This window comes from Cricetulus griseus, chromosome 3 (assembly GCF_003668045.3).
Source record: "Cricetulus griseus strain 17A/GY chromosome 3, alternate assembly CriGri-PICRH-1.0, whole genome shotgun sequence".
In the NCBI taxonomy this organism is placed as follows: domain Eukaryota; kingdom Metazoa; phylum Chordata; class Mammalia; order Rodentia; family Cricetidae; genus Cricetulus; species Cricetulus griseus.
In genome coordinates, this window is record NC_048596.1 from 66,579,229 (window position 1) to 66,603,597 (window position 24,369).

The 24,369-nt window shown below is 44.5% G+C and overlaps 1 protein-coding gene across 3 annotated transcripts in view; it reads left to right on the forward strand.

The window, feature by feature from the left end:
- Positions 1-24,369, forward strand: part of LOC100768118 ((E2-independent) E3 ubiquitin-conjugating enzyme FATS) — a 79,455-nt gene that overhangs the window by 34,624 nt on the left and 20,462 nt on the right. The window contains exons 2-6 of one of the 3 annotated variants that reach the window (XM_035442145.1): positions 11,316-11,318; positions 15,707-15,994; positions 16,515-16,517; positions 17,170-17,354; positions 19,393-19,570. In XM_035442145.1, the coding sequence (XP_035298036.1) occupies positions 11,316-11,318; positions 15,707-15,994; positions 16,515-16,517; positions 17,170-17,354; positions 19,393-19,570 (657 nt within the window). The remainder of the gene's footprint in view (positions 1-11,315; positions 11,319-15,706; positions 15,995-16,514; positions 16,518-17,169; positions 17,355-19,392; positions 19,571-24,369) is intronic. The other 2 variants (XM_035442144.1, XM_035442146.1) reach the window with 2 other exon arrangements.

Genomic DNA, 24,369 nt, shown 5'->3' on the forward strand with positions numbered 1-24,369 from the left:
TGATTCCCCTGCAGGGCCAAGGAGAGATTAAGGTACCTGCATCCCCCTGGCTTGAAGCTTGTGTTTACAGGGTGAATGTTAATGTTCAATCCCCTTGTATTCCTCCAGTTTTAGTTTTCCCTTACAAAAAATATATCCCATGATGTCAAATCCAAAATCATGCATGTGTTTTCCAACTGGTGCTTGCAAACAAGCTTTCCACTTCCCTCCTGAGCATTGATCCAGTCTGCACAGGAGGTCCTGGGTCCTGGATTAACAGAGAAAGGATTGAGAAAGGATTTTAACATGATGTAATTGAATGTGAATCGTTAATTACATTATGAAACGGCAAAGCTCACAACCTGGAGTCTCTGCAGCTGACTTGAATTAGTTCTTCAACCAAAGAAATTAGCGTGCAAGTCAGAAAACTCACAAGGCCTAGAATGCCAAGTGCAAGCAGTATAGTTCCCCAAGCCTCACCTGCTGAGCAGGAGATGCTTTCAGTTTGCTGCTGCATGGATCCCAGCTGTGTGCCTGGTTCAGAAACTGCTAAACATGCGCCTAACTGTGTGGCTTTTTAAAAGGCTTATTTAGCTTGAGGAGATAGCTCAGCCAGTGACATGTCTGCCTCATGGTCAGGAGAAACTGCATTTGCTCTCTCGTGCCCATGTGAAAAATAAACCAAGCACGGTGGTGTGTGCTTCTCATCCCACGGCTAGGGAGGCAGAGGTAGGCAGATCTCCCAGCTTGCTGGCTAGTCAGCCTGGCTGCATCTGCAAGCCACAGTCCTGGGTCCCAGCAAGGGGCATTGTGTTGAAAAAGACAAAAGAAAAGCAAGATGGGAGCTGGAGAGATGATGAAATGACTCAGAAGTTAAGAGTACTTGCTGCTCATGCAGAAGTCTAGAGTTCAGCTCCCAGCAACCACATAGGGTAGTTCAAAACTGCCTGGAACTCCAGCTCTCCAGGAACAGGATACCCTTTTTGGATGTATGCAAGCACCCAAACACACATGTGCACATTAAAAGAAATAAGATGATCTCTGGTTGACCTCTGGCCTCTACATGAATGCGCACTCCTGTGCAGACGCATGCTACACAAATAATGAATGAAGTGTATCTATTTAGTTATCATAGCTTCGTTCAGATATTATTCCCATTCTGATCCAGTTACTCTCTTGGGTTGCATGACATCTGCCAGCAAAGTTTTCTAGAAAGTCTCCCTTTAGAAATGTGTGAATTTCTAAAATGCCACATGCTGTTACATACAGTTCAGAAAGAGTACTTGATGTCACAGGGTTCAGGGGACTTAAAATTAACCCCTCCCCCGTCTGCTGAAGTTCCCAACCCTTTTTTCCTTTTTATTGAAAATAGAATTTTTCCTCACAAATTACATCCTGATTACAGCTTCCCCTCCCTCTCCTACTCGCACTCCCTCCCTGTCTCCCCTGCCATCCAGATCCATTCCCTTTCTGTCTCTCTTTAGAAAACAAATACACTTCTAAGGGTTAATAATAAAAATACAACAGAATAAATTATAAGATAAAACACAAACTATCACATCAGAGTTGGATGAGACAGACAGAAGGAAAAGAACCTAAGAGAAGACACGAGAATCAGACACCCACTTGTTGGCACACTCATACAAAACACTAAACTGGAAGCTAAAATATATGCACAGAGGACCTGGTGCAGACCCATGCAGGCCTTGTACATGCTGTGAGCTATTATGAGCTTTGCTTATATTGACTTAGAGGTCTTTGTTCTCCTGGTGCCCACCATCTACTTTGGCTCTTACACTGTTTCTGCTGCTTCTTTTGTGGAGTTACTGAGGGGAGGAATTTGATAGGCATTCCATTTAGGGCTGAGTGTTCCAAGAGCCTGCATGTCTCACTCTTTGTCTGGTTGTGGGTCTCTGTATTGGTTCCCATCTGCTACAATAAGAAGCTTCTCTTGACAGCTGAGAGGGGTACTGATCTATGAGTATAGCAGAATGTCATTAGGAGTCTAGGAGTCACTTTTTTTCTTTTTCTTTTTAGAAAAATGGTATTTGGTTTTACTATAGGTCCTGGGACTATCTAGCCTCTGGTTCTTGGTCACCTAAGCAGTGTTGGATATGAGTTTTATTTCATAGAGTGTGATAGATCCCCGGATAACTCAGGTATCCAGGGTCCCAGGCCACGACCGCAGTCACCCCAATCACCAGGCAGATACGAGAGCTTGCTGCAAACTGCATGAGGCTTTATTGTTTTTTTAATGAGCTAACCCCACGTTAGCTCGGGTCTTTCACCCACCTGCCATGGCGGACGGCTCACAAAAGACAGGTTGAACTGGCTGCCGAGAGATCTCATAGGGCAGTGTAAGGGGAGTGTCTAGGGGTACATACAGGCTCATGATTGGTGTGCCTCCAGGCTTGGAGGGCTTACCCTGTGTTGATTGGTCAACTGGTTGTTATGGCCCATAGGCCCTCCCTGGGTGGTTGCTATGCTCTGTGCGTCATTGCTGTGCACTTGTCCGTAAAGCACACCCAGCGCCCTAAAGCATAGCACCACCAGCTAATTTCTGATTGGTTCCTTGCCACGAGGCAGGGATCTGACTTTCTAGTGACTAGGACAAGGTCAAACAAGCATGTGTTCAGCTGTTATGGCTGCCGACAGGAGTAGGCATCTGACCTTAGTGACTAAGACAAGGTCAGACAAGCTGTTATGTCTGCCGAAATGGGTAGCCGGTCCCTTCAGAGTGGGCCTTAAGTCAAATCAGATATTGCTTGGTTACTCTCACAGTTTTATGTCACCATTGCTCTGGCATATCTTGCAGGCAGGACACCACTGTAGATCAAAGCCTTTGTGACTGATGTAGTGCTTACCTTTCCTTCTCTTTCAGTAGGGTATTGAGTACCTTCTTGTACCAGACATGAAAACATAGGCTTTAAGGTTCTGTGTAGGCACTTGCTCACCGTCTATATGTTCAATAAGTTCTATAAATGTTGTCTTCAGCATTGAGGCCTTGCCATCAGCTTATAGAGAGCAACCTGTAGCCTTGGCAACAGCTTGGGTTGTTTGGGGATTTCTACGGGACCCCTTTAGCTAACAACTCAATCAGATGTAAGCCAATCCTGGAACTGGAAGCTCCATTTAGTGACAAGAGATGTCTTGTTGGGGCTCTGTCTCCCCCATTATTTGGTGATTTCATTTAGATCGCCTTTGTATCTGTATATATTTTAGAAAGCTTCTACTATATTGGGTTTCCATACTACCCCTCAAATAGCCCTTAATTTTTAGCTGTCTCTCCCCCATATTTCCTCTCTGATCCCCTTCCCAACTTGATCCTCCATGCCCTACTCCTTCCATCCATTGCTATATATTTACTCCTCTTTCCTAACAAGATCTATATGTACCCCCAGTCCCTTACTTTATACCTAACCTCTGTGGTTCTACAACTTATCATTGACTTAACAGCTAATATCTACATATAAGTGATTACATACTATATTTGTCTTTCTGGGTCTTGGCTACCTCACTCGGGATTACTTTTTTTCTAGTTCTATCCATTTACCTGCAAATTTCATGATGCAATTTTTTTAATGGCTGGGTAATAGTCCATTGTGTAAATGTACCACATTTTCTTTATCCATTTATATGTTAAGGGACATCTCAGGTATTTCCAGTTTCTGGCTATTATGATAAAACAGCAATAAGCATGGTTGAGCAATGTCTTTGTGGCAGGATGAAGCATCCTTTGGGTATATACCCAGGAGTGATAGAACTGGATCTTGAGATAGATATAAGGAGAGAGTAGAAAACCTTGCTATGGAATCGCTTTAGTTTTTCTCCATTTAGGTTGATGTTGGCTATGGGATTGCTATAAACTGCCTTTAATATGCTGAGGTGTATCCCTTGTATCCCTAGTTTCTCCAGGACTTTTATCTTGAAGGGGTGTTGGGTTTTGTCAAAGGCCTTTTCAGCATCTAATGAGATGATCATGTGGTTTTTGTCTTTCAGTTTGTTTCTATTGTGGATTACATTTATGGATTTATGTATGTAGAAACCATTCCTGTATCTCTGGGATGAAGCCTGGCTTGATGATGGTGGATGATCTTTCTGATGCCTTCACCATTTTCAAGCAGATGAGATGCTGAACAGACCACTCTATGTTCCCTAGTCCCTGAGGACAGCTTCTATAGGCAGGCAGAGATAAGGTATGCCTGAGGTTTCCCAAGCACTGAATCAAATTGTGCTTGGGAAATTCAAATTGCTTACAAATTCAACAATAGGAAAAGGACCCTAAAGAGTGACATGGAAGATTAGAGAGGTAGAAACAATATAACACAGACAAACTTGCCACATACAAAGCTTATCACACTGTAGAAAACAGGGCTGACCAGAAGTTTATTTTAATTTATTTCATGTTATTTTTAATGAACCATTAATATTTGGGATGATTAGTCTAACTAGTTGGCATTAAAATTATAGGGTAATATAGATTTTGGGGCCAAATATTTTTACACATGCAATTTTATTTCAGTACAAAAGGTTATCACAAAAGAGTAAATTGGGGGTTAGCAAGTTCACATACTCCTTTAAGTAGAACATTCTATTTTCTAAGCGGGAAAATGGAAGTGTCATTTTGGAATGAATCTAGGAAAAATATAATTTATTCGAATATACTTAGAAGGTTATAATTTCTTTGAATATTCTTGATATAATGGTTTTTAACCCGTTATGCATATTTTCTTCTTTTATTACATTTGTATTATTTAAAAGTTTTTAAATTGAAATCTATTTTATCATATTCTTCCCCTCCCCCAAGTCCTTCCACATCTTCTCCCCTTCCCTACCCACCCAACTTTAAATTCTTTCTCAAAAAAACTAACAAAAATCCAATATGACAAAACCTCCCCAAGCCAAGAAAACAAGACACCCAAACAGAACAAATAACACCCAAGCAGAAAAAAACAAAGTAATGAAATAAAAGCACACACACACACACACACACACACACAAACACAAACAAGCACCAAAACTGAAGTTCATTATTAATAAATAATGATCAACTACTCCTGAATGTAAGATCTGTCCTGGAGTAGTTGATAGTCCTATTGTCATTCCATTGGAGAAAACTGATTTCCCTCTCCTAGCATGTATAAATGCCAGTTCCATCATTACCCTAGTGGCTTGGTTTTCATTCATTCATCCATTCATTTACTTTAAGAAATATATAATAAAATATAAGAGGAAACAAAAACTATCACATCAGAGTTGGACAGGACAAACCCAACAGAAGGAAAAGAGTCCAAGAAAAGGCACAAGAATCAGAGAGCCAGTGATTCACACACCAGGAATCCCACAAAAACACTAAACTAGAAGCCATAATATAAGAGTAGAGGACCAGGTACAGACCAGTAGGCCCTGTGCATACTGCTTCAGTCTCTGTGGGTTCATATGAGCTTTGTGCAGATTGCTTTAGAGGGTTTTGCTTTCTTGGTGTTCTCCATCTCTTCTAGTTTTTACCATCTTTCCCCCTTCTGTTAAAAAGGGTTCCCTGAGCTCTGAAGAAGACATTCTATTTAGGGCTGAGTGCAGAAGTTCATTTTAAGCCTTACTTTTCAGTGACATTTGGGGTGTGGTGAATGGTGACATTAGTATTTGATTAGCACTTAATTAGCCTTTGGTTAGCATTTTTCTTACAGCCTTTTCCTTCAATGTATATCTAGAGAAGCATCTTTGTATTTTGAGTGTGATTTTTCTCATGTCTGACTAACATTTCCCTTTTGTTCTTGCTGTTACAAGTGAGTAACAGAGTTGTTAAGAAAATACAATTCCCTTTTTTAGAAATTTTCTCTGCCATGTACTTTTCTGGAACACAGATCATCATCTGAGCCAACATGAAGGAATCATTCCTTGTCAACATACCAGGCAGAGCATGCCAGCACCCCAGTCATCCAAGAAAAATGGGGCGTGTTTGTCAGGTGGTTTAGGTTTGAGTGGGTGAGAACACTTGGTCCCCAGATGGTAGTACTGTTTGAGGATGTAATGGTTAGGAGGTGAGAGCTAGCTGAAGGAAGTGGGTCCTCCTGGGGATGGGTCTTGAGGTCCACAGTTCTGCTTCCCTCTATTGTCCCTGCTTTCTGATGTGCTCAAATGAGCAAGCAGTCATGCCCACTGCTCCGCCCTCCCACCATGTTGGACTCTACCCTCAAACTGTGAGCCAAGTCCTTCCTCCTTTAAGTTACATCTGATCAGGAATTCAGACATAGCAATGGGAAAAGCAACCTGTAATACACTGGCACCTGAGCATACCTTACACATTGTCCCACCTGTAAACCTGCACACACCTGTAACCACTCTGGCGTCACTACCAGGAAGGGACCAGATCTCCCAAGTTCCTTTCTGTTTGTGATTTTACAATCCCAAATAAAAACAGTGCATATGTTTTCCTTCTCTGCAGTGTATTTTTAGAATATCTGGGAGATGAAATGGCTTCAGTTCAGCCATCTGACTGCCATTAGCACTAATGGGAGAAAGGCATCTTCATGGACAAAAAGGCTAATCCCCAAGTGTATAAATAGCAGCAGGCTGTGGCCAGAGGGCAGCCTTGACATGGTGAGCATCACATGCCGTGTTCTTGAGTGGGTAGCCCTGTTCAAGTCAGCCTTCCACATGAGGTGGATTGGATCAAAGCTTCGGATTTCAGAGGTCCTTTCTCTGACCCAGCTTTTGGCCCCTACATCTAGATAGGAAGGCTCAATAGCGACTGTCAGGAGTCTTGTGCCTTTTGGAACTTTGCCTCTAAGTATGTTCTTTCCCAATTCTAGACTAAACTGTGGGATCCTACACTTAACCAAGTGACTGGACTTTGCTGAGAAATTAGTGCAATTGGTAATTCAGTCCTGATAATGTGTCTGAGCCCAGATCTGTAGGTGACAAATCAGGAGGGCCAATCACACGTACAGGTACTGCACTTCCCTCAGTGTTTGCAGCCTTGCCATCCAAAGGTCCAAATGTCTTAAGCAACTAGACTTTGAATTGCTGAATTGCTCTATCACTCCTGGCGGAATGTAGAGGGAAAGTTGGGCCCCAATCTCACTATACACCCTATAGCTGCTTTTCCCAGCCCAGTGTGATTATCTGACTAAAGCATTCAGGGCATTTTAGAGGTAAGGGGGATTAAAGCATGTTCACCAAAAGGAAGCTGTCTCCACAGAAGGGAAGAGCCAGAGGCTCTTGTCCTCACTTTAGATCTGACTTTGCATTTCAAGTACACTTAAGGGTCTCGGGTCTCTTTGGCTCCTCTAGGTAGCTTCATGCCCCCTCACCTGTTTCTGGTGATATGGATGCAGTGGTGCAGTTGCCATGTCCAGAGGACAAGACAGAAGCCAAGGGGTCTATACAGCTGCTTGCAGGCTCTGGAAGATGGTTGGGTTTGCCCTACTGCCATTCAGGTGCTATTCTAGAAACAAAGACAGACATATTAGTGTCATTCTGCATTGTCAGAATTCACTGAACAATGAAACGTGTTCACTAATGATTTCCTTAAACAGCTGGCCATTGGCAACTAAAGCTTCTTATATTCCAGTCTTAATTATTAATATTAGTCTTAACTAATCATATCTTTCAGATTAAAAAAATGACACTTCACGTAGTAATGTGGGTGTGTGTGTGTTTGTGTGTGTGTGTGTTCATAGGTTATAGAATTGTTACAACATGATTGAAGAACTTGAGACTGGATGGGTGAGTGGTTTGTTCATAGATACATAGTTGATGGGTGACAGAGCCAGGATGAGAAGGGCTACTAACTCTCTTGTGCCATATTCTAAGTTCTTTCTATCACTTTCCATATTTCTGAAATGAAGTATGTTGCAAACTCAGCCATCCAGAGGGATTTGGTGTCACAATATTGAGGCTGTGCAGGTAGGTGTGTGAGCAGGCTTAATGAAATACTGGACTCCATGGGACTTCCTGGGTATTTTAGTAACTACTACTTTACTTGGATGTTTATGCCTTATCTGTTTATGCCTATCACAAGCACAGAGGTAGTCATTTTGTAGTTTCTGGGGAGAGACTATATAACAAACTGCTCTGTTCCAGACTTTTCTGAATCTTTCATCAATGGAGTATTTTAAAAAACAAAACAAAACGAAAACCCAAAAAACAAAAATGAAACAAGCCACTGTTTTAGCTAGCAGAAATGGTACAAGAAAGTCCAAAGACATCCTTTATGTCCCAATTCCATGACCCAATATTCACATATATATTAATAATGACCATTTAAACATGTTTTTCATAAATCAACAAGCACCTGTGTGCCCTGAGGACCCACTGCCTAAAACTTCACTTTTTAAGTGGGCCTGTGCTCATCCCACACTGAGACCTCAGATAGCCTTGGAGTGTGTCAGGTGGAGTGATAAGGATGACACTCAGTCCTGCAGCAGCAGGGTAGAATCAGGTGTAGAACACAGGATATGGTATCCTCAGTGAAGCTCTGGGCTAAATGATGTCCTGGGCTTTAAAGGCCCAAGGGAAACCCGTCTTCCTTCCTCAAAGACCTGATCTTGCCCTCATGTACAAGTGTAACAAGGCCAGGTAGAGGAGCACAGCCGAAGTCCTGTGGAGCACAGCAGCATGTTACAAGGGGTGCGGGGAACCTGCTCTCCAGACGGAGTGTGGCTCACTGCTGGTAGAGCAAGTTGATCTGAGACAGCAGGAGCAGTGTGTAGGAGCAGAGCATTTAAAACTGCCAGCAGCTGGCAACCTCATCTCTCACCCATCGTTAGCCAGCATCTAGGACCTGGTGATTTGGTGACCTTTTGCCCTGTTTGTATATTAAGCATTGGCTGGGGCGGTGGTGGGGGCACTTTTCAATGATTTTCCCCATGATTATATGTATGTGTATAACTTTCACGAAGAAATCCCTCCCTTTCTAGGGCATACAGGAAATACTCTCACAAGACAGTAGCTGTTAAGAACCAGTTAAACACATTTCTAGTTTTCCCAGCCTAAGTGGTCTCCTGAGTGAAGTCCACAGACTGTTCCGTTTCCTGCAGAACCTTCTTAGTGGAGAGGAATAAATAACAACCCGGGCATTCTCCACAATATGGGAGGGATCAGGAAATAGAGCTTTGGTGAGACACCACCTGTTCATGTCATTGGACACGATGGTCCTTTGGGGAAGAGATGGAAATGTCAGGATGTTAAGTGTCCAAGTCGCAGGGGAGGAAGGCCAAGGGATCCAGCCAGCTTTGCTGACTCAGCTTCCTTCTGGGGCTTGACTTTTCCTAGTGACTATTTTCACATGCCATGTGCTTTTCCATGGAGGCCACTGGGAACTTCTCCAATTCATATTGTCCAAAGTCGACTTCAGAAGGCAGGACACTCTTAGAAGAGGCTGTGGGCAGGGAACATGCTTCCAGCTGTCTGGGGTGACATGACTGAAGCATGTGATAGAGCTAGAAACTGGGGGAACCCTGGTCAGGAAGCTCTCTGGCTGCTCTGGAGGCATTCTATTTGCTCCAAACAGGACTAAGAAGCCCAGGCAAAGTCTTTGGCATGGGAATCCTCCAATCTCAGAATCTGCTTCCCCTTCTGACATGGGGTCCTCAGAAGTATTTTTACCCTAAATGGGGGACATGGGGTCCTGCTGGTTAGAAGGACTAGTGGGGAGATGGAGTGGGAGTGGACAGAGGGTTTGCATGATAAGCAGATGTTTCTTGTCTCTTTCCCGGCCCCAGACCTCCAGGCTGCCACAAATAACAAGTTCTTAATGGAAAACTGTCCTAGGTGGTAGGGTCTGTCATCAGATCCATCAAAGCATTATAAAAATCCTTTGTTTTATATCTCACAGGTTAGGCCCCATCTTGGTTATCTATATTTAGCATTCCAAATCATGCTTTTAGTCCTTTTTATTCTCGTTATCACTCGGCACAAAGCTGGGCAGTTTCTGGCTAAGCACCATGATCTTGAGGTAAGACTGAAGTGAAGGTTCTCTTTCTCGGAGTTCTCTTTTCATGCTCACTATTAAGTCCATGCCATGTGCATTCATTTGCCCATTTGCTTCTTGTTTCCATAAAAGTAGAAATGGAGGATGTGTTCAAATTATTGCCAAATCCAGCTTCTACACAAGAGCCTTGGTTTTGCTAATGCAGGAGGCACATTGTGTGACAGGGGCTTGTATTTGTCCATGACAGGTTTACTTTCAGAAGCAACATGCAGATATTGCTGTGAGTATTGTTCTAAACACAAGGAGACTGATTGTAGCAACACCCAGATTTTGCTGTGTGTGGACCACCAAGACCTTAAGCCTAAGCATGGCTTTAATTCTACAGTATATCCAGCATGACAGTGAAAGAAATGAAGGGAAAGGTCACATATGGTGCCCAGGAAATAGGCCCTACCTGCCCTATGCAGCCACTGTAGGCATTTTGTCAGAGAGGCTCAGAATGTCAGCTTTTATAGCTTAAAAAAATCATTTATTATGTATACAGCGTCCTGCTTGCATGCCAGAAGAGGGCACCAGATCTCATTACAGATGTTTGTGAGCCACCATGTGGTTGCCGGGAATTAAACTCAGGATCTCCAGAAGAGCAGTCAGTGCTCTTAACCTCTGAGCCACCACTCTGGCCCTAAGGAAAAAAATACTTCTAGAGGTAGAATCCAGTGTTTTGGATACTCTAAGCAAGAGCTCTACTTCTGAGCCACACTCTGAGCCCAGTGTTTTAATTTTTAAATGCTTTTCTAAATTTCAGATTTTTGAAAGTCAGCATTTGTGGAATATTATTATCATTATTATTAGTTTAGTTTAGTTTAGTTTAGGAAAAGATAGTTTAATGGAAAGAGATTTTAGTGAGAAACTAAAATACCTCGTCAGATGTGACCAGTGCTAAAAATGTTTCCTACATGCTTCTGGATCAGAAGTGTTGTGCTTTGGGATAAGGACTGTGGAAAGACTGGAGCTCTAGAGATAGTAACTGAGGGGATCCAGAGCCTGATTTAATAGCTGACAAAACCATGTGTCTTGATGGTGCTTGCAATGTAGTAAAGATGCTCCCATTGTCGAGAGTGGGTGTACATACAAATGTGTGAGTGTGCATTGCAACTTCTGCCTTCTGTATACATTTTATTTGCTTAGACTTTTTTTTTTTTCATTAATCTCACAAACCTCTAGGAGAAGCAGCATACTTTCTGGTCACCCTCTGAGGGAAATATACGTTATTGGTTTGCCTCCATTATGTATACAAGTCTTACAGTAAGTGCGAATTGCATACACAGTTCTCCACATGGCATGAAACTTAACCTTTGAATAATACCAATGGGTTTTCCATCTCTTTCTTTTCACTGTACAGTACGTCTTACTCCTGGACTTTCCGTTTGTGTCCAAACACCACAGTGAAATCTTCACCGCCCTGCTACCCAGCCTGGCTTCCACAGGGAGCAGGCTCTTTCTGCAGTCGCTGGTGACCACAAATACCGTTTACAAGTCTGTCCTTTCTGGTCATTGGTCCCTCCTCCCTTCATCTACTCCTTCAGAAAGAAAAGCTGCTTATATCTGTGTGGGTAGAAGAAAGTTTCTCTCTGTCTAGAGCAGAGCTGGCATCCCCAGGAAGCCTAGTTCCTGCAGGGGAAGGGTTCTTCAGTGTGCTTCACCTCTGCATACTACCCAACCTTTGCAGCACCCCCTTTCGTGTTTGTGATGTATGTATTCACCTGTGTATGCATGCTTACACATACAGTACACTTGTATGTATGCAGGGGCTAGCAGTTGATGTGGACGCCTTCTTCAGCCCCTCTCCACTTTGCTTACTGAAGAGGGTCTCTAATTGAACCCAGATAGTCTCAGTTAAGTCCACCAACTCTCCAGCTTGCTGCAGAGATTCCACCATCTTTGCCTCCCAAACGTTAGAATTTCAGGCTGACTGTAACACCCAGCCAGCATTTACATGGGTTCTCGAGATCCTAACTCTTGTCCTCACACTTGCATGGCAAATACTTTATCCACTGAATCACTCCAGCTCTCTTCCCATTTCTTTTGTGTTGATTCTCTCCCCAATGGTAGCAACTCTGCTTCTTTCTGCTGCTTGGATCACCTTGAAGGTCTTGTAGGTGACATAGCTTAGGACTCCCCTGCCTCTCAGGCAGGGGGGAGATGTTTATTCCATTTCTTCATTGCTTCCCTGCCCCTTTCTTCCCTGCATCTTCATTGGGATGTCATACAAGCTCTGTAGAGACTGAGCAGAAATATGCTAAAGCAATTATTGCCCTATTTTAAGCAGAGGTCTGCTCTGGGTGGGTGTGCAGCACTACCCACAGGGAGACCCATTTCCAGCCAAAGGATGAAGCCTGGGGCAGAACAAAGGAGAGAGGGAGCCCATGGAAAGAGCTCATTCTGTGTTTTATGACCCTCTTGTTTCTCAGTGGCCACAGGCTAGCTATGCTTTGCTTTACTTCAATCTCCTTGCATTGCAATTGAAGACATAAAGGAAAAGAATAAAGCAAACATAGCTGCTGGGGAAGTTGGGCACTTAGTAAGCCACCATCCTTTCTGCATTTTCCTTCCTCCTTGGAGGTGTTAGCATGCCTTGTGAAAAAGCCTGCCCCTCTTTCTCCTCTACAGCAGCCTTCTCTCATAAGCAGGTGCCTAGAGAGGGGACTGCAAAGTCCCACTGAGCAAGCTTGAGTCCTCTCTGCAGGACCTGCATCTGCATTTCTAGTGGGTATCTATCAGGCTGAGCACCTGGTTCTCAGTTCGATGCTGTGGTGAATCAAGCAAGGCCATGAAAGGAATCTGATGGTGTTTCTGTTTGAAAGAAATGTGTAGTGCCAAAGCCTTCCCACTTATAAACTCAAAAAGCAAAAATCACAAGATAGGGCATAAATGCTGCTTTTTCAGATTTTTCATACAACAGCAGAGCCTGTAGTAGTAAGGTACCAACTCATGGTGTGGGTGTAAATGTCCCAGACAGGCTTGTATGTTAGAATAGTTGGTCCCCAGGTGGGGGCGCTATTTGGGAAGATGGTAGAAGTGTTAGGATATAAGGCCTCACTGGGATATATAGGGTCATGGAGCTTGGACATGAAAGTTAAAGGTTGCTTTGCTTTTGACTGGAGTTCTCTCTCCTCCTGGTCAGGGGAAATATGAGGAAGTTGCTTCACAAGGTCCTATGGTCTAACACCAAACCAGCCCCAGCATGATGCCTCCCCACTTTGAGGGGATCTAGCTCCTCAAACTGTGAAACAAAATAAATCCTTGTTTCCAAACATTGTTTCTGTTAGGTATTTAGGTATTTAGTCGCAACTATTTAAAAAAAAAAAAAATGAGTACAGGGAATGACTAAAGGACTTGAAGTCCATCCTCCCCAGGATCTGCAACAAAAAGGCCATGCATACTGTTTGCCTGTGCAGGCCCATGTCATGGGTTTATTCTTTCTTGCATAGCAGACACTTGAGAAAACAGAGTGTGAATCACCTGACTTTCATTATTCCAGTGGTACCCATTCATTTTTCCCCTAAATAAATATTTAGGGGCCCTTCTCACTGGCTTGGTGTTCAAGGCCATGTTTCAGAACTCACAAAAGTGACACTATCAGCAGGGTATCTATAGAATCCACAGGAGATATATGGTCAATAAGTTACCCAATATAGAAGTTGTATTCTATTCTCTGGAACTGTAACCCCTTCAAGTCACAAATGAAGCATTTAACTCACACTGATTATGTTAGAACATCTAGACAGAGGGGCTAGGAAAAGACAGATACTAGATGGGTAGAAATATTGACTTATTCTTCATAAACCTATAAGTAAATACATTGATTCAAACATGGATGGCCTTTGTTAGCAGGCAGACAGAGACTGTATCCCTGATAATTAATTGGATTTTGTACATTTTTCTGAGTTTCTAATGAAAGGAAGCCATGTAGGAAGGTTGACTGTTATAGGCCATTTTCTGCCTACAGTATTTTATAATTAAACATAATTGGTGATTTTTGGAGTAAAGGTTTATAAACATGTTTCCATACAATTTAGCAAAATACAGCTTTATTGTATGTGGGGATGTCTGCACTCCTAAAACAAGGTCTAGCAGCTGCCACACATTCAGCACTTTGGCCTGGGACCAGTAGGAATGTTTCTGAGTTCTTCTTAAGAAGCATATGGAACACAGATTTGCCCTCATTGTGAACAGGAATCAAAAGCACCAACTAGACTGCTCTGGGCTGGACCCCAAATTCATAAAGGTGATTTGGGGGAATCCTACACCCTGATATTGGTGCTTTTCACACTAGGCTGCATGACCTAGTTTTACCTACAATCAGGTATTCTCAGATACATAGGGGAAAAGCAAGCTATAGAAAGTGGGACATTGTTGACAGGTCACCTGTGACATCCTCAGAGCACCAGTGTCATGGGTCCATTCTTTCTTGTGTAGGACACTCTTGAGAAGGCAGAGTTGTGACTTTCCTAGCTTTCATTACTCTAGTGGTACCCACTATTTTTCCCTGCCTTAACACATAAACATTTAAGGGCCTGTTTCATTTACAGTGGGTATTCCTACGGTGGAGCTGTTTCCTTTAGGGACATCAGCATGGGGTGATGGTAACTCAAGAAGAGTCATGACTTTGTCTAAAACAGGCATCTTTTTAAAACTTACAGGAAATTGTGAAAGTTTAGCTTTTTTTTTTATATACCAACCTATTAAACAGACATCAGAAAGACAGTGTCTCTTCCATTCCCACTCCTGGCCTGCATTACCCTTCCCCTCATCATCATATCTCTCCAGAGATATCCTATGCAAAGAAGCATTTGCTATGAATGTGCCTCATTTTGCTTTGTTGGCTGAACAATACAGTTGCAATGTGAGTATACATTTACTCAACAACACCTGTCTCTTTAAGCTGCTGCAAGGTACAGATGCATATAGCTTCCTTCACTGGTCCCTGATTGGTGAACATAGGTGTCTGGAGAACTGGATGTCATGCTGTAGAAGCAGCATGTGCCACACATCTATAGATCCATCTTTTCCTCAGCATTTGGAGAGGCATGAGGCTTTGCTTGCCGCCTCTGCACCTGCTATAACACATCTTGAGATTAGTATCTGTAATAATAGGATTAAACCAATGCTTAGTGTGTATCAGATGCTCTAGGCATTATTATTTTCTCGTTACCTATCTTAATATTCGATGTTTACATAAATAATATTCTTGGGTATACTAAATATAATTGAATACATTCTATAGTATATATTCTAGTTCTATATTTGTTATGTAAGACCCAATGATAGAGCAAATGAATAAATCTATTATTCACTGATTCTATTGTCACCTACCTAGATTTTATAGATGAAGCTGTAAGTTTAAGTGATAGAGCTGGAATTTGAACTTAGGTACTGTGGGTCAAGCCCAAGTTCAAGATGCTCCATCCCCTACTCTGCCGAGCATGACAGGAAAAATAATGGGACTTCCCAAGGACACCACTGGGGCACAGTCCCTTTGCAACTGGATACATACGAATGAAGGCAAATTCATGGTAACAGTGTATACAAACAGAGCTCCTAACCTCCAGTTCAGAGTCAAGGACACTGACCACATGTTAAGTTTGCTAGCATGGAGGTATTCCAACTACCCACTGTTCCCCGAAGCCCTGCTGTAGCCCACTAACCAGAAGAGCAATGGGACAATCATCAGGCACCTGAGAGGCAGCCTCATCAGATGTTTAGAGTCAACTCTCATTTTATTTTTAATAGAAACAAAAGTACTTTCTGGAAACAGCAAGGAGCAGCAAGGAAAAGCACAAGTGGCCCATCAGGCTTCCCCAGTGGGACAGAAGCCCATTAAACACCTCCCTCCTGACGGGAACAGTCCACCAAGCAATGCTGGTCAGGCTAGCATCTTTCCTGAGCCCCAAGAGAAACAGCACCCGTACTTCCTGACACCCAGAATCCCCTTGTCTGGGTTTTTTTGCCCTTTACAAACTACATGTGCCTCTCTGCAGGAAGATGGTGCTGTTGAGATAGAAAAGGAGTCCCCAAAAGGTAAGGAGTGAGGGCGGTGGCCACCGGGTTCTTTCTTGATGCACATAAATATCTCAGTGCCTTTCTGGGATGAGTCACACATGCGGGCCTTATGGAGATATCTAGTGGCAGGGTAGAAAGAGCAGGACTAACAAGTAAACATGGTGGGTAAGTCACACCTCATAAGCAGATAGAAGGTAGCTTTATGCAGGTCACCAGGACCCCAGATCTACCTCACCCAGTGCCAATGACAGTGCCAGTTGCAGTTAAGGGACACAATTGACTCTGTGGCTGAGGCTTGGAAGGGAGGTTAAGACATGATCCTCAAACCTGCCTTCTGATGATGCTGCAGAATGGAGGCAGCAGGGATGAAGGAGAGGCCCTGATAGTCAGGACTCAGCCTGGAGGTGGGGATTTGCCAGGAAGCAGAACCAAAGGCACTTAGTGGAGGTCAGAGGCCATTTGGTGCAAGAAGATGCTGGGTTAGGACAAAGGGGGAGTTAAGTGAGGCTGGGACTGTGAAAGCACAGAAGAGAGTAAGGAGGTCAGAGGGGAAGGGTGGGCTAAGGTGATGGAAGGACCTATCCTTGCATTTGAGACCAAGGCTTAATCAGGAGGTAGCCCAGAGATGGCCTTACCTGGGATGCTAAGGGGTCACTCATAGTCTGACCCTTTCCATAAAAGGAAGCTAAAACAGCCCCAAGAAAGGGCCCCACCAGCTTTGAGAGGAAAACCCTCTGATTACTTATGTGAAGCCAGTGGTCGACTCTAGAAAATTAAGGGGAGGGATACATAATTGAACACCATCCCTGGTCATTATATCATTAGTGTGGCAAACACAAGACAGATTAATATGATGTCTTGAAGCAAGCGAACTGTAATAATTACACGGGACACACTTAATATGAAATCCAGACTAGAAAAGTCTCCTTTCATTTTGAGCAAAGGCATTCTAAACACTGCAGTGTAAGGAGCACCTAACTATCCAGTCATGGACTCGGGCTGACGCCTGCCGCAGTGACTAGGGCAGCTGTGAAGCTCTGTGATGAGGCTGATCTCATGAGCTTAACAAGGCCCGTTAACAACTCACTGATATTTCTATTCTCTAAATTGCCTTGTGTGTCTTCCTATGTTTGGGAGCTGGGCAGGGGAGCCGCTGGGTGCCCTCTAAATGGATTGTAAATCTGCTTTCCTAGATTATACATGCTGCGACTTGGTTGTAAACCTAAAGGAATGTGAAAAGCACGAGGACCTCATTTTCACACCTGAGCCCTCACCAGCGACGCCCTCTCCAACAACCGCAGAGGGACCACAGAGCTCTGACCCATTGGAAGGTAGTTCTGAGCCTAAGCATCTGCTAGGAAGCTCCATGACCTTGCAGGTAAAGCCTTTAACTCCTCCCCATCCCGCTTGACTCTATCCCAGGGGAGGTTTCTCCCGGGGAGTGTGGCATGCACCTGACCTCACTTCTGCCTGAGACTGCAAGTCCCTTGTCTTTGTCACTGGCCCCTCCCACCCTAACCTTTTTTAACCACTGCTGTTTGCCTCCTGGAGAGAATGACATATAACTCTGCCTGGTAAGAATGAGAACTGTTGGTATTCTCAACCATGACCATAGTAATGAAAGGGTGTCCAGAGGTCACAAGGGTCACTTTGCATTTGATTTTCAAAAGATCCCTCTCAGATGAGAGTCTCTATACACCCCATAGACCAATGAGGGTGCATAGTCTTTGAAAGAAAGACTCAAGGGACTTCCGAAATCATGCAGTCATGGATTGAAGGACGTGAAAGTTTTTTTTTTTCTTTTAGCTTCTTCTCCGATTATAGAAGTAACATACATATATCAATTAAAGTTATAATATTTAACAGGGTGGATTACCTCAGGAGAAAATTGCTGCCACTAGCTTTCTACATAGTCAAATGCACTTTTGGGGGAAGGCACTTGTTATGGGGTGCACCTCTCCCTGAATGTGAAGAAAGCTCCATTGGCTCACTGCTGTAGACCTGGACCTTGATGAGCCTGCAAAAAACATCCAGGGTGTCCCCCAAATCCAGAACCTCTAAGATGTGCTCAAATGCATGAACAGTAAAGCAGCAATCACACTTGGGCCAGCAGGGCCTTCTAAGGGCTTTGTCTCCAGCCTTGACCATTCCCTGCAGCTTCTGTACATTCAGTGACTGGTGAGTCAGTTACTCAGTAGCTGATGGCCTGCAGTGCATTTACCAGGAGAACATGCATGACAGGGATGGAGCTCACAGTGTGTTCCTCTCTGAGCCCCCAATGAGCAGGGAGGTGAATAGGACTAAGGAGCACATCTAGCCTGGCAGCATACCCAGCAAACCTGTGCTGAGCTCCTGCTGTAGGCAGACCCAGGACAGTGCCTGTGAGAGATACGAAGTTACTGAGACGTGGCATGTGTCTGCCTGCATAACTTCACATAGAGATAGCCATGTGGGACTCATTCTTGCACAAGGCAATCTGTGAGGTACCATGATGCTCTGGTTGACCTAGAAAACCCAGTAGGACCTATTGGGAGAAGTGTGTGTGGATGCTGCAGGCATATTTTCTAATTGAACAATTTGAGCAGAGACATTCAAGAACCAGGAAGTTGGGACAACAAATGACAGCAGGGGATACATGAGAAATTTATACTGCTGAGCATCAGCACATTGTCTACTAAAATACCTTGAGCCTCATTGCTTACATCTGTCTAATGAGAATAAAGACAACTGACTTGCAGAACCTATGCAGGCATTCATGAAGAGAATGGGTACAAGTGACTTCCCCAGTGTCTGATATGGCAGTGGAGATGCAGAGGATGCTGATCTGTCCTGTGAAGTTCACAGAACCACTCTGCATAGCAAAGACTTCTGTCTCTTTCTACCCAGGAGAAGCAGTTCCTGTAAACCACAGACAGAACTTCTGAAAGGCACCATTTTCCATGTCAGAACAGTGCCTGTGCTTCCTAAGACTCCAACCCCAGCAGAAAGGAGTATGTAGAATTCTAGCAGCTGCCTTCTAGCCCCACCCATGTCTCTTAGAATGTCGTATTACAGGACCCTCAGATTTGGGTTCCTTGGTAGTGAATGGCTTGGCAGCATTAATCCACAAATGGAAAGATGTTGGCCATTGGTCCTCAGTGGCTTCAACACTAGTTATTGTTTGGTCCTGCTGCAGTGGGTTCTGTGCTGCTGGCTGGAACTGACCTCCATCAGCTTTTCATCAGTGTCCCCATTCCATCTTTACACATAATTACAGGGGGGAGATGATGACATGGATTTACACTGTGGCTTTTGCCTGCTGAGGTTTGTTGTGCTCTTGATTGGCTCCCATTGAGTAAATCAGATGGATGTGTAGATGTGATTTTTCTTGGTCTCCCTTCTCTTAAAAAGTAAAATCTCTTCTTTCTCCCAATTAGGAAGCACTGGAAGTCCGTAGACCCCAGTTCATTTCTCGCTCACAAGAACGCCTGCAAAAGCTTAAGCACAGGGTACAGCAAAGGAAAGCCCAGCAAACGGAAAACCTGGGGCAGAAGCAGAGCCCACTTCCTGTCCGTGCCCACAAGAAGCAGTTCACTATTCCCCATCCTCTTAGTGGTAAGCTGCAGGTGGCTCAGGAGTCCTGGATAGAGTGGGGACAGGTATCCTCAGGCCTGGAGCCTTCGCCAAAGGCTCAAATGATGATCTCAGATGATGCCACTGGCATGCGCAGACCTCAGTATCCTGAAGCCTTCTCTGGGAGCCAGCTCATTTTGAGAGGTTACATATGGGCATGCAACTCAGCAGAAATAACTCGGGACACAAATTCACCATTCTAGCTGGGAAAGGAGCCACAGCACTGTAGGAGCCAGGATAGCAAGTTCAAATTCTTGGCTCCTAACGGATGCTTGCAAGCAATCTCCTTTGCCCTTTATAGATTGCAAAACAGACCTCGGGGCGAGAAGTTGACTCCAGCTTGTCTGCATCAACATTTGTCATCTTGAGACCTCTTCCTGCTATGAGCTCAGAGGAAGGATGGCCAGCTTGCCCAGAACTGCGAGGCCAGGGTCAAGTCAACCCTGAGAGGCAGGGCACACTCATAGGAAAAGGAGTTAGCAGAAACCTTTTCTGGTCCCAGCACTATGTGGGGGGCTGGGAACATCACTGTGAGCAACACTGATCTCAGTCTTCTTTACCTCATAAACAGGCCCTTGAACTAGCAAGAATAACAAGAAATGAAGGCAAGGACTGGAATATCATAGCACTTATGTAGGACCTGCCAACCCAAATCTTAAAATCAGGAGACTTGGAGAAGCCTCTGGTTTATTGCTGTGAATACAGGAATGAGGTCTCTCTTCCTAGGAAAATGTTTTGGCCCCCAGGTGGTGAAATCAGGAGTATGATTATGAGTAAAAGTCCTCTGGGGGAAAATAACCATATTCAATAAAGCACAGCTTAGCAAGCTTACCAAGATCTCAGGAGGAGGTGGCTGTAGGAGACAGAGAAGAGGGCCTCTGTAATAAGTTCCTATCAGGTCCTGTTCTGTGGATTGACTGACTCCTTCCTGCCAGACAGAGCACTTCAGGAAAGCTTTCTAGAGACCCCAGCAAGGGCACATTTGAATGCAATGTTGTTATGAGAGGGATCTGGCAAATAACCTGTTGATTCCATCCCATGGCACATTCCAGGATGATAAACAAAGACAACCAGAGAGATGTGCAAAGGGCTGGCCCATTGCACACTGTGTGCCTAGCTAGTGTTTCAAGCTGGGTACAGTCACAGGTTTGGTCTAGGTGTGTTCTCTATGGGACTGTCAGGTCTCTAGCTCAACAAAGAGTCTCTGTTTCAGGCACAGCTGTCTCAAGGTGCTGTGAAGACCAAATGGCAGCCACAGTGGGAATATCTCCTCGGCACCTTCACTCATGCAAGATACTAAAGATTTTTCTTGGTCCGAGTGTAGGCTGCCAATCCCGATGTCAATAGATAAGCACGGTGAGCACACACATACAGGGTGGCATTGGAGGATCTCCATTTTCAGCCTTTAGTTTGTGCAGGAAGCAGCAGAGACCTGTGACTGTAGGGAGCGTATTCAGTATGGTGATGTATTTGTTCACTTTGCATCACTCTAGCAAACACCTGAGACAAATCAACTTACAAGGAGAAGGGGCTTGACTTGGGTTCAGTTTTTGAAGTTTCAGTATGCTCAGTTAGCATCATTGAAGGTGGGGTTTGCTTTTTGGCTTATGGCAAGGTGAGATGTGCAAAGTGGGGCAAAGATGCTCGTCTCACAGTAGCCAGGCAGCAAAGGAGAGAAGGGACCAGCATCCCACAGTCTCCTTCAAGAGCATACCTCCAGTGACATGAAAACGCCCACTTTACCCCATCTCTTAAAGTCTCCAAGCTGGGGGACTGAGCCTTTCACACACAGGAGGAAGGTACTACAGATTCAGACAGTAGCAGGTACCATGTTGGGCTCCTCCCCTTATGCCTATGCCACGCCAATGGCCACAGTATCACAGGGATCATGGCATACCTGCATTACTTTCTTGCCATGCTATAAGAAATTGTCACAAACATGCTGGCTTAAAATCATGAGCATACATTCATTCAGAGTTCTGGAGACCAGGGGTCAAAATCAAGGCCCCTGCAGGGCCAGGCCTGTCTGGAGGCTCAGAGCAAAACATGCCACATCCCCTCTCCCAGCTTTGCTGCCTTCTGGCCATCCCTGGTGCTCCTTGGCTCATAAATGCACCCCTGCAGTCTCTGCCTTTGTCTTCACATGACCTTCTTCCTATGTCTGTGTCCTTTTGAATCCAATTTCCTCTTCTCATACTGAGCTGAAGTCCACCCATCCAGTGTGACCACATATTAACTTGATTATATCTGCAAGGACCAGATCTCCAATGACAAGGTCGAAAGAAGGTCACAGTCACAGTTTTAGGAATTTGGACTTGACTGTCATCTTTTTGTGTATATGTGTGTGGGGGGTGGGGGTTACAATTCTGCTTGGAACATCAGCCAACTTTGATGTTTTTCCCAAAATAAATATTCTTATAAGTTCATGTGCCTCTAAATGAACATTTCAAAACTGTATATAATAAAAGGGGCCAGTCTGGATGCATAGTATTAAATAACCAAGTCACCTTTTTATTCCCCAAATTCCAAGACAGTCCTGGCCACTAGAATGCTCTTGGGGGGACTTGAGCAGTAAGGATTTTATGGCCATTCCAATTGTCCCTGTGGTACGGACGTGTTTAGGAGCGCTTTATTTCTGTGTTTGTTTGTGTTATGTCAGTTAGATCAGACAAGTCCTGAAACCAGAGCCTTGTGTAAGCTCAGGCTAGTGAGAGGGAACGTTTAAGGCCCCATTAAACAAGTCTACAGTACGCATCTTGTCTTCAGCCTGTCTGCTGGCAAGATGATAAAAGCAAAATGCAGATGTTTCCTTACATGCTAAATTAGTTCATAAATCATGTGTGCGAACGAGCCCCGGCTGCAACACTGAGACGTCTGATGGAAGGAAGACTCAGGTTTGCTTTTCCTTGCTGGGGTAGCTGCCTCTGATCAGAAGCAATCTTGGCTCAGGAAAGACCTGAGTGATTCAGGTGGGAGCTCTGGCACCTGACAAGACTGAGAGAGGCAAGTGCCTGGATTTGCAGGAGCAATGACAAAAGGGACCAGGGCCCAGCTGTTTCTTGTTGCCTGATAAGTTCTAAGCAGCCTTGAGGCTCAGGGACAGATTGAGGCATGTGTGTTGCGTGCACACGTGCATGCATATGTGGGTGTAAGTGCTAATTAGGGCTAAGGGTCTCTGTTTGAATAGCAGGGAATGTTTTATGAGCAGTCGGGGGTGATGGAGGACTCATGAAGTAGCTTTATAAATTCCTGGCTACAGTTCCCAGCTCCTGATGGAGAGCTTCCCATTGCATGGAGGTAAATGGAAATGAAACAGGTGGGTTCTGGTGCAGGGTGGGTGGAGAGGAAAGCACAGGAGTGAGAAGTGGCTGGAGATTCTCCGTGTAACTATGGAGACAGGATCAAGGGACACAGGAGGGCCAAGAATCAGCTCAAGGAAATGTGACTGCAGGGAGGAAAAAGGTATAGCTACTAAGTTTGGTCTTGTGCAGGTAGCTTGCTGTAAAGGCAGAGGCTAGGGAAGGTCCTGGGGTGTGAGACAGGTAGAAAAGATTTTTAGGTGGAATAGTAAGTACCAGGTGGCAATTACCGAGCTGTGCAAGAAAAGCTGAGATGATAACTACTCCAGCCTGTGGGCTTCTGTCTTCCTCCCAGGCCAGCGCTCTGTCAAGTCACCAGAGTCACCTGGAACTATAAGCAAGGCTTCTCCATCAACTCTGCAGGATCATAGGTAGATGGAGCCTTGTTTAAAAGCTAACCATAACCTGAGAGTTGAGTGTTTCAGAATTAGCTAATACTCCTTCCTTTCAAACAGAACCCAAAGCAGAGTAGCCTGGTTGTATATGGGAAGCAACTGCATTTGGTGGGGTTTGTAACTGGGCAGGTGGGTGGCAGTCCTTGCCATTCTCTGTTGACACTTCATCCTGTTCTCACTGTTCTCACTATAGCTCCCCATACTTGGCTTTGATCATCTTCTGCTGGAGTCTCAGATCTTACCTGGGTCATGTCCTCATCATGTCAAGATCCCACCCACTCTATCTCTGCCACCTTCTCCCTAGCTTATCTCCTTTTCTCTCATCCCTTAACTCCTGAAAAATGACAAACACTTGATGGAAGCATGTCTGTCCCTTCTCTCTATAGCATGACACCCTACCTGTGCTCGTATCCAGCCTCTTTAAACTCCTACCCCTAAAGTCTCCCCCTTGACACATAACCTGGTGTGTGGAGGCTTTTGCTTCTCAACTGAGCTCTTGTTAAAAGAAGAGCTATTATTGTTACCTCAGTGCTACAGACTCAACCTGGCAGGGCCCCCCATAGCCGGCTTGCATGGCCTTGGCTACTACTTCAGCTCCTTTCCCATCCTGTTGTCATGGCTCTTCCTAATTTGGTTATGACCTTTAGGAATGCAGGAAATCCACCAGGAGCATCTGCTTCCTTAAACCTCTCTTTCCTCTATGCCCCCATTGCTGTTTGGTTTTTGTACACTTACAAATCTCCTACCTCCATGCCTTCTTCCCTTTGGATTATCCTCAGTGGGTGTCCTGGGCGAATGTCCCCACCACCACCAAAAAGAAGCATGGGTGGCCACATGGCACACCAAACTCCCTGTTGTATATCATGAGTCAGATGGACTTAATCTGATTTTCATTATCCACACTCCCCAAGGTGAGCCAAGCCTTTCAAATCACGGGCCAGCAGAGGGACGGAATTCTCTAGAAGGCACTTGCAAATTTCCTTTCCCAGAAGATTGCTGACAGCTCTTGGCTGTTTGGCATTCTCAG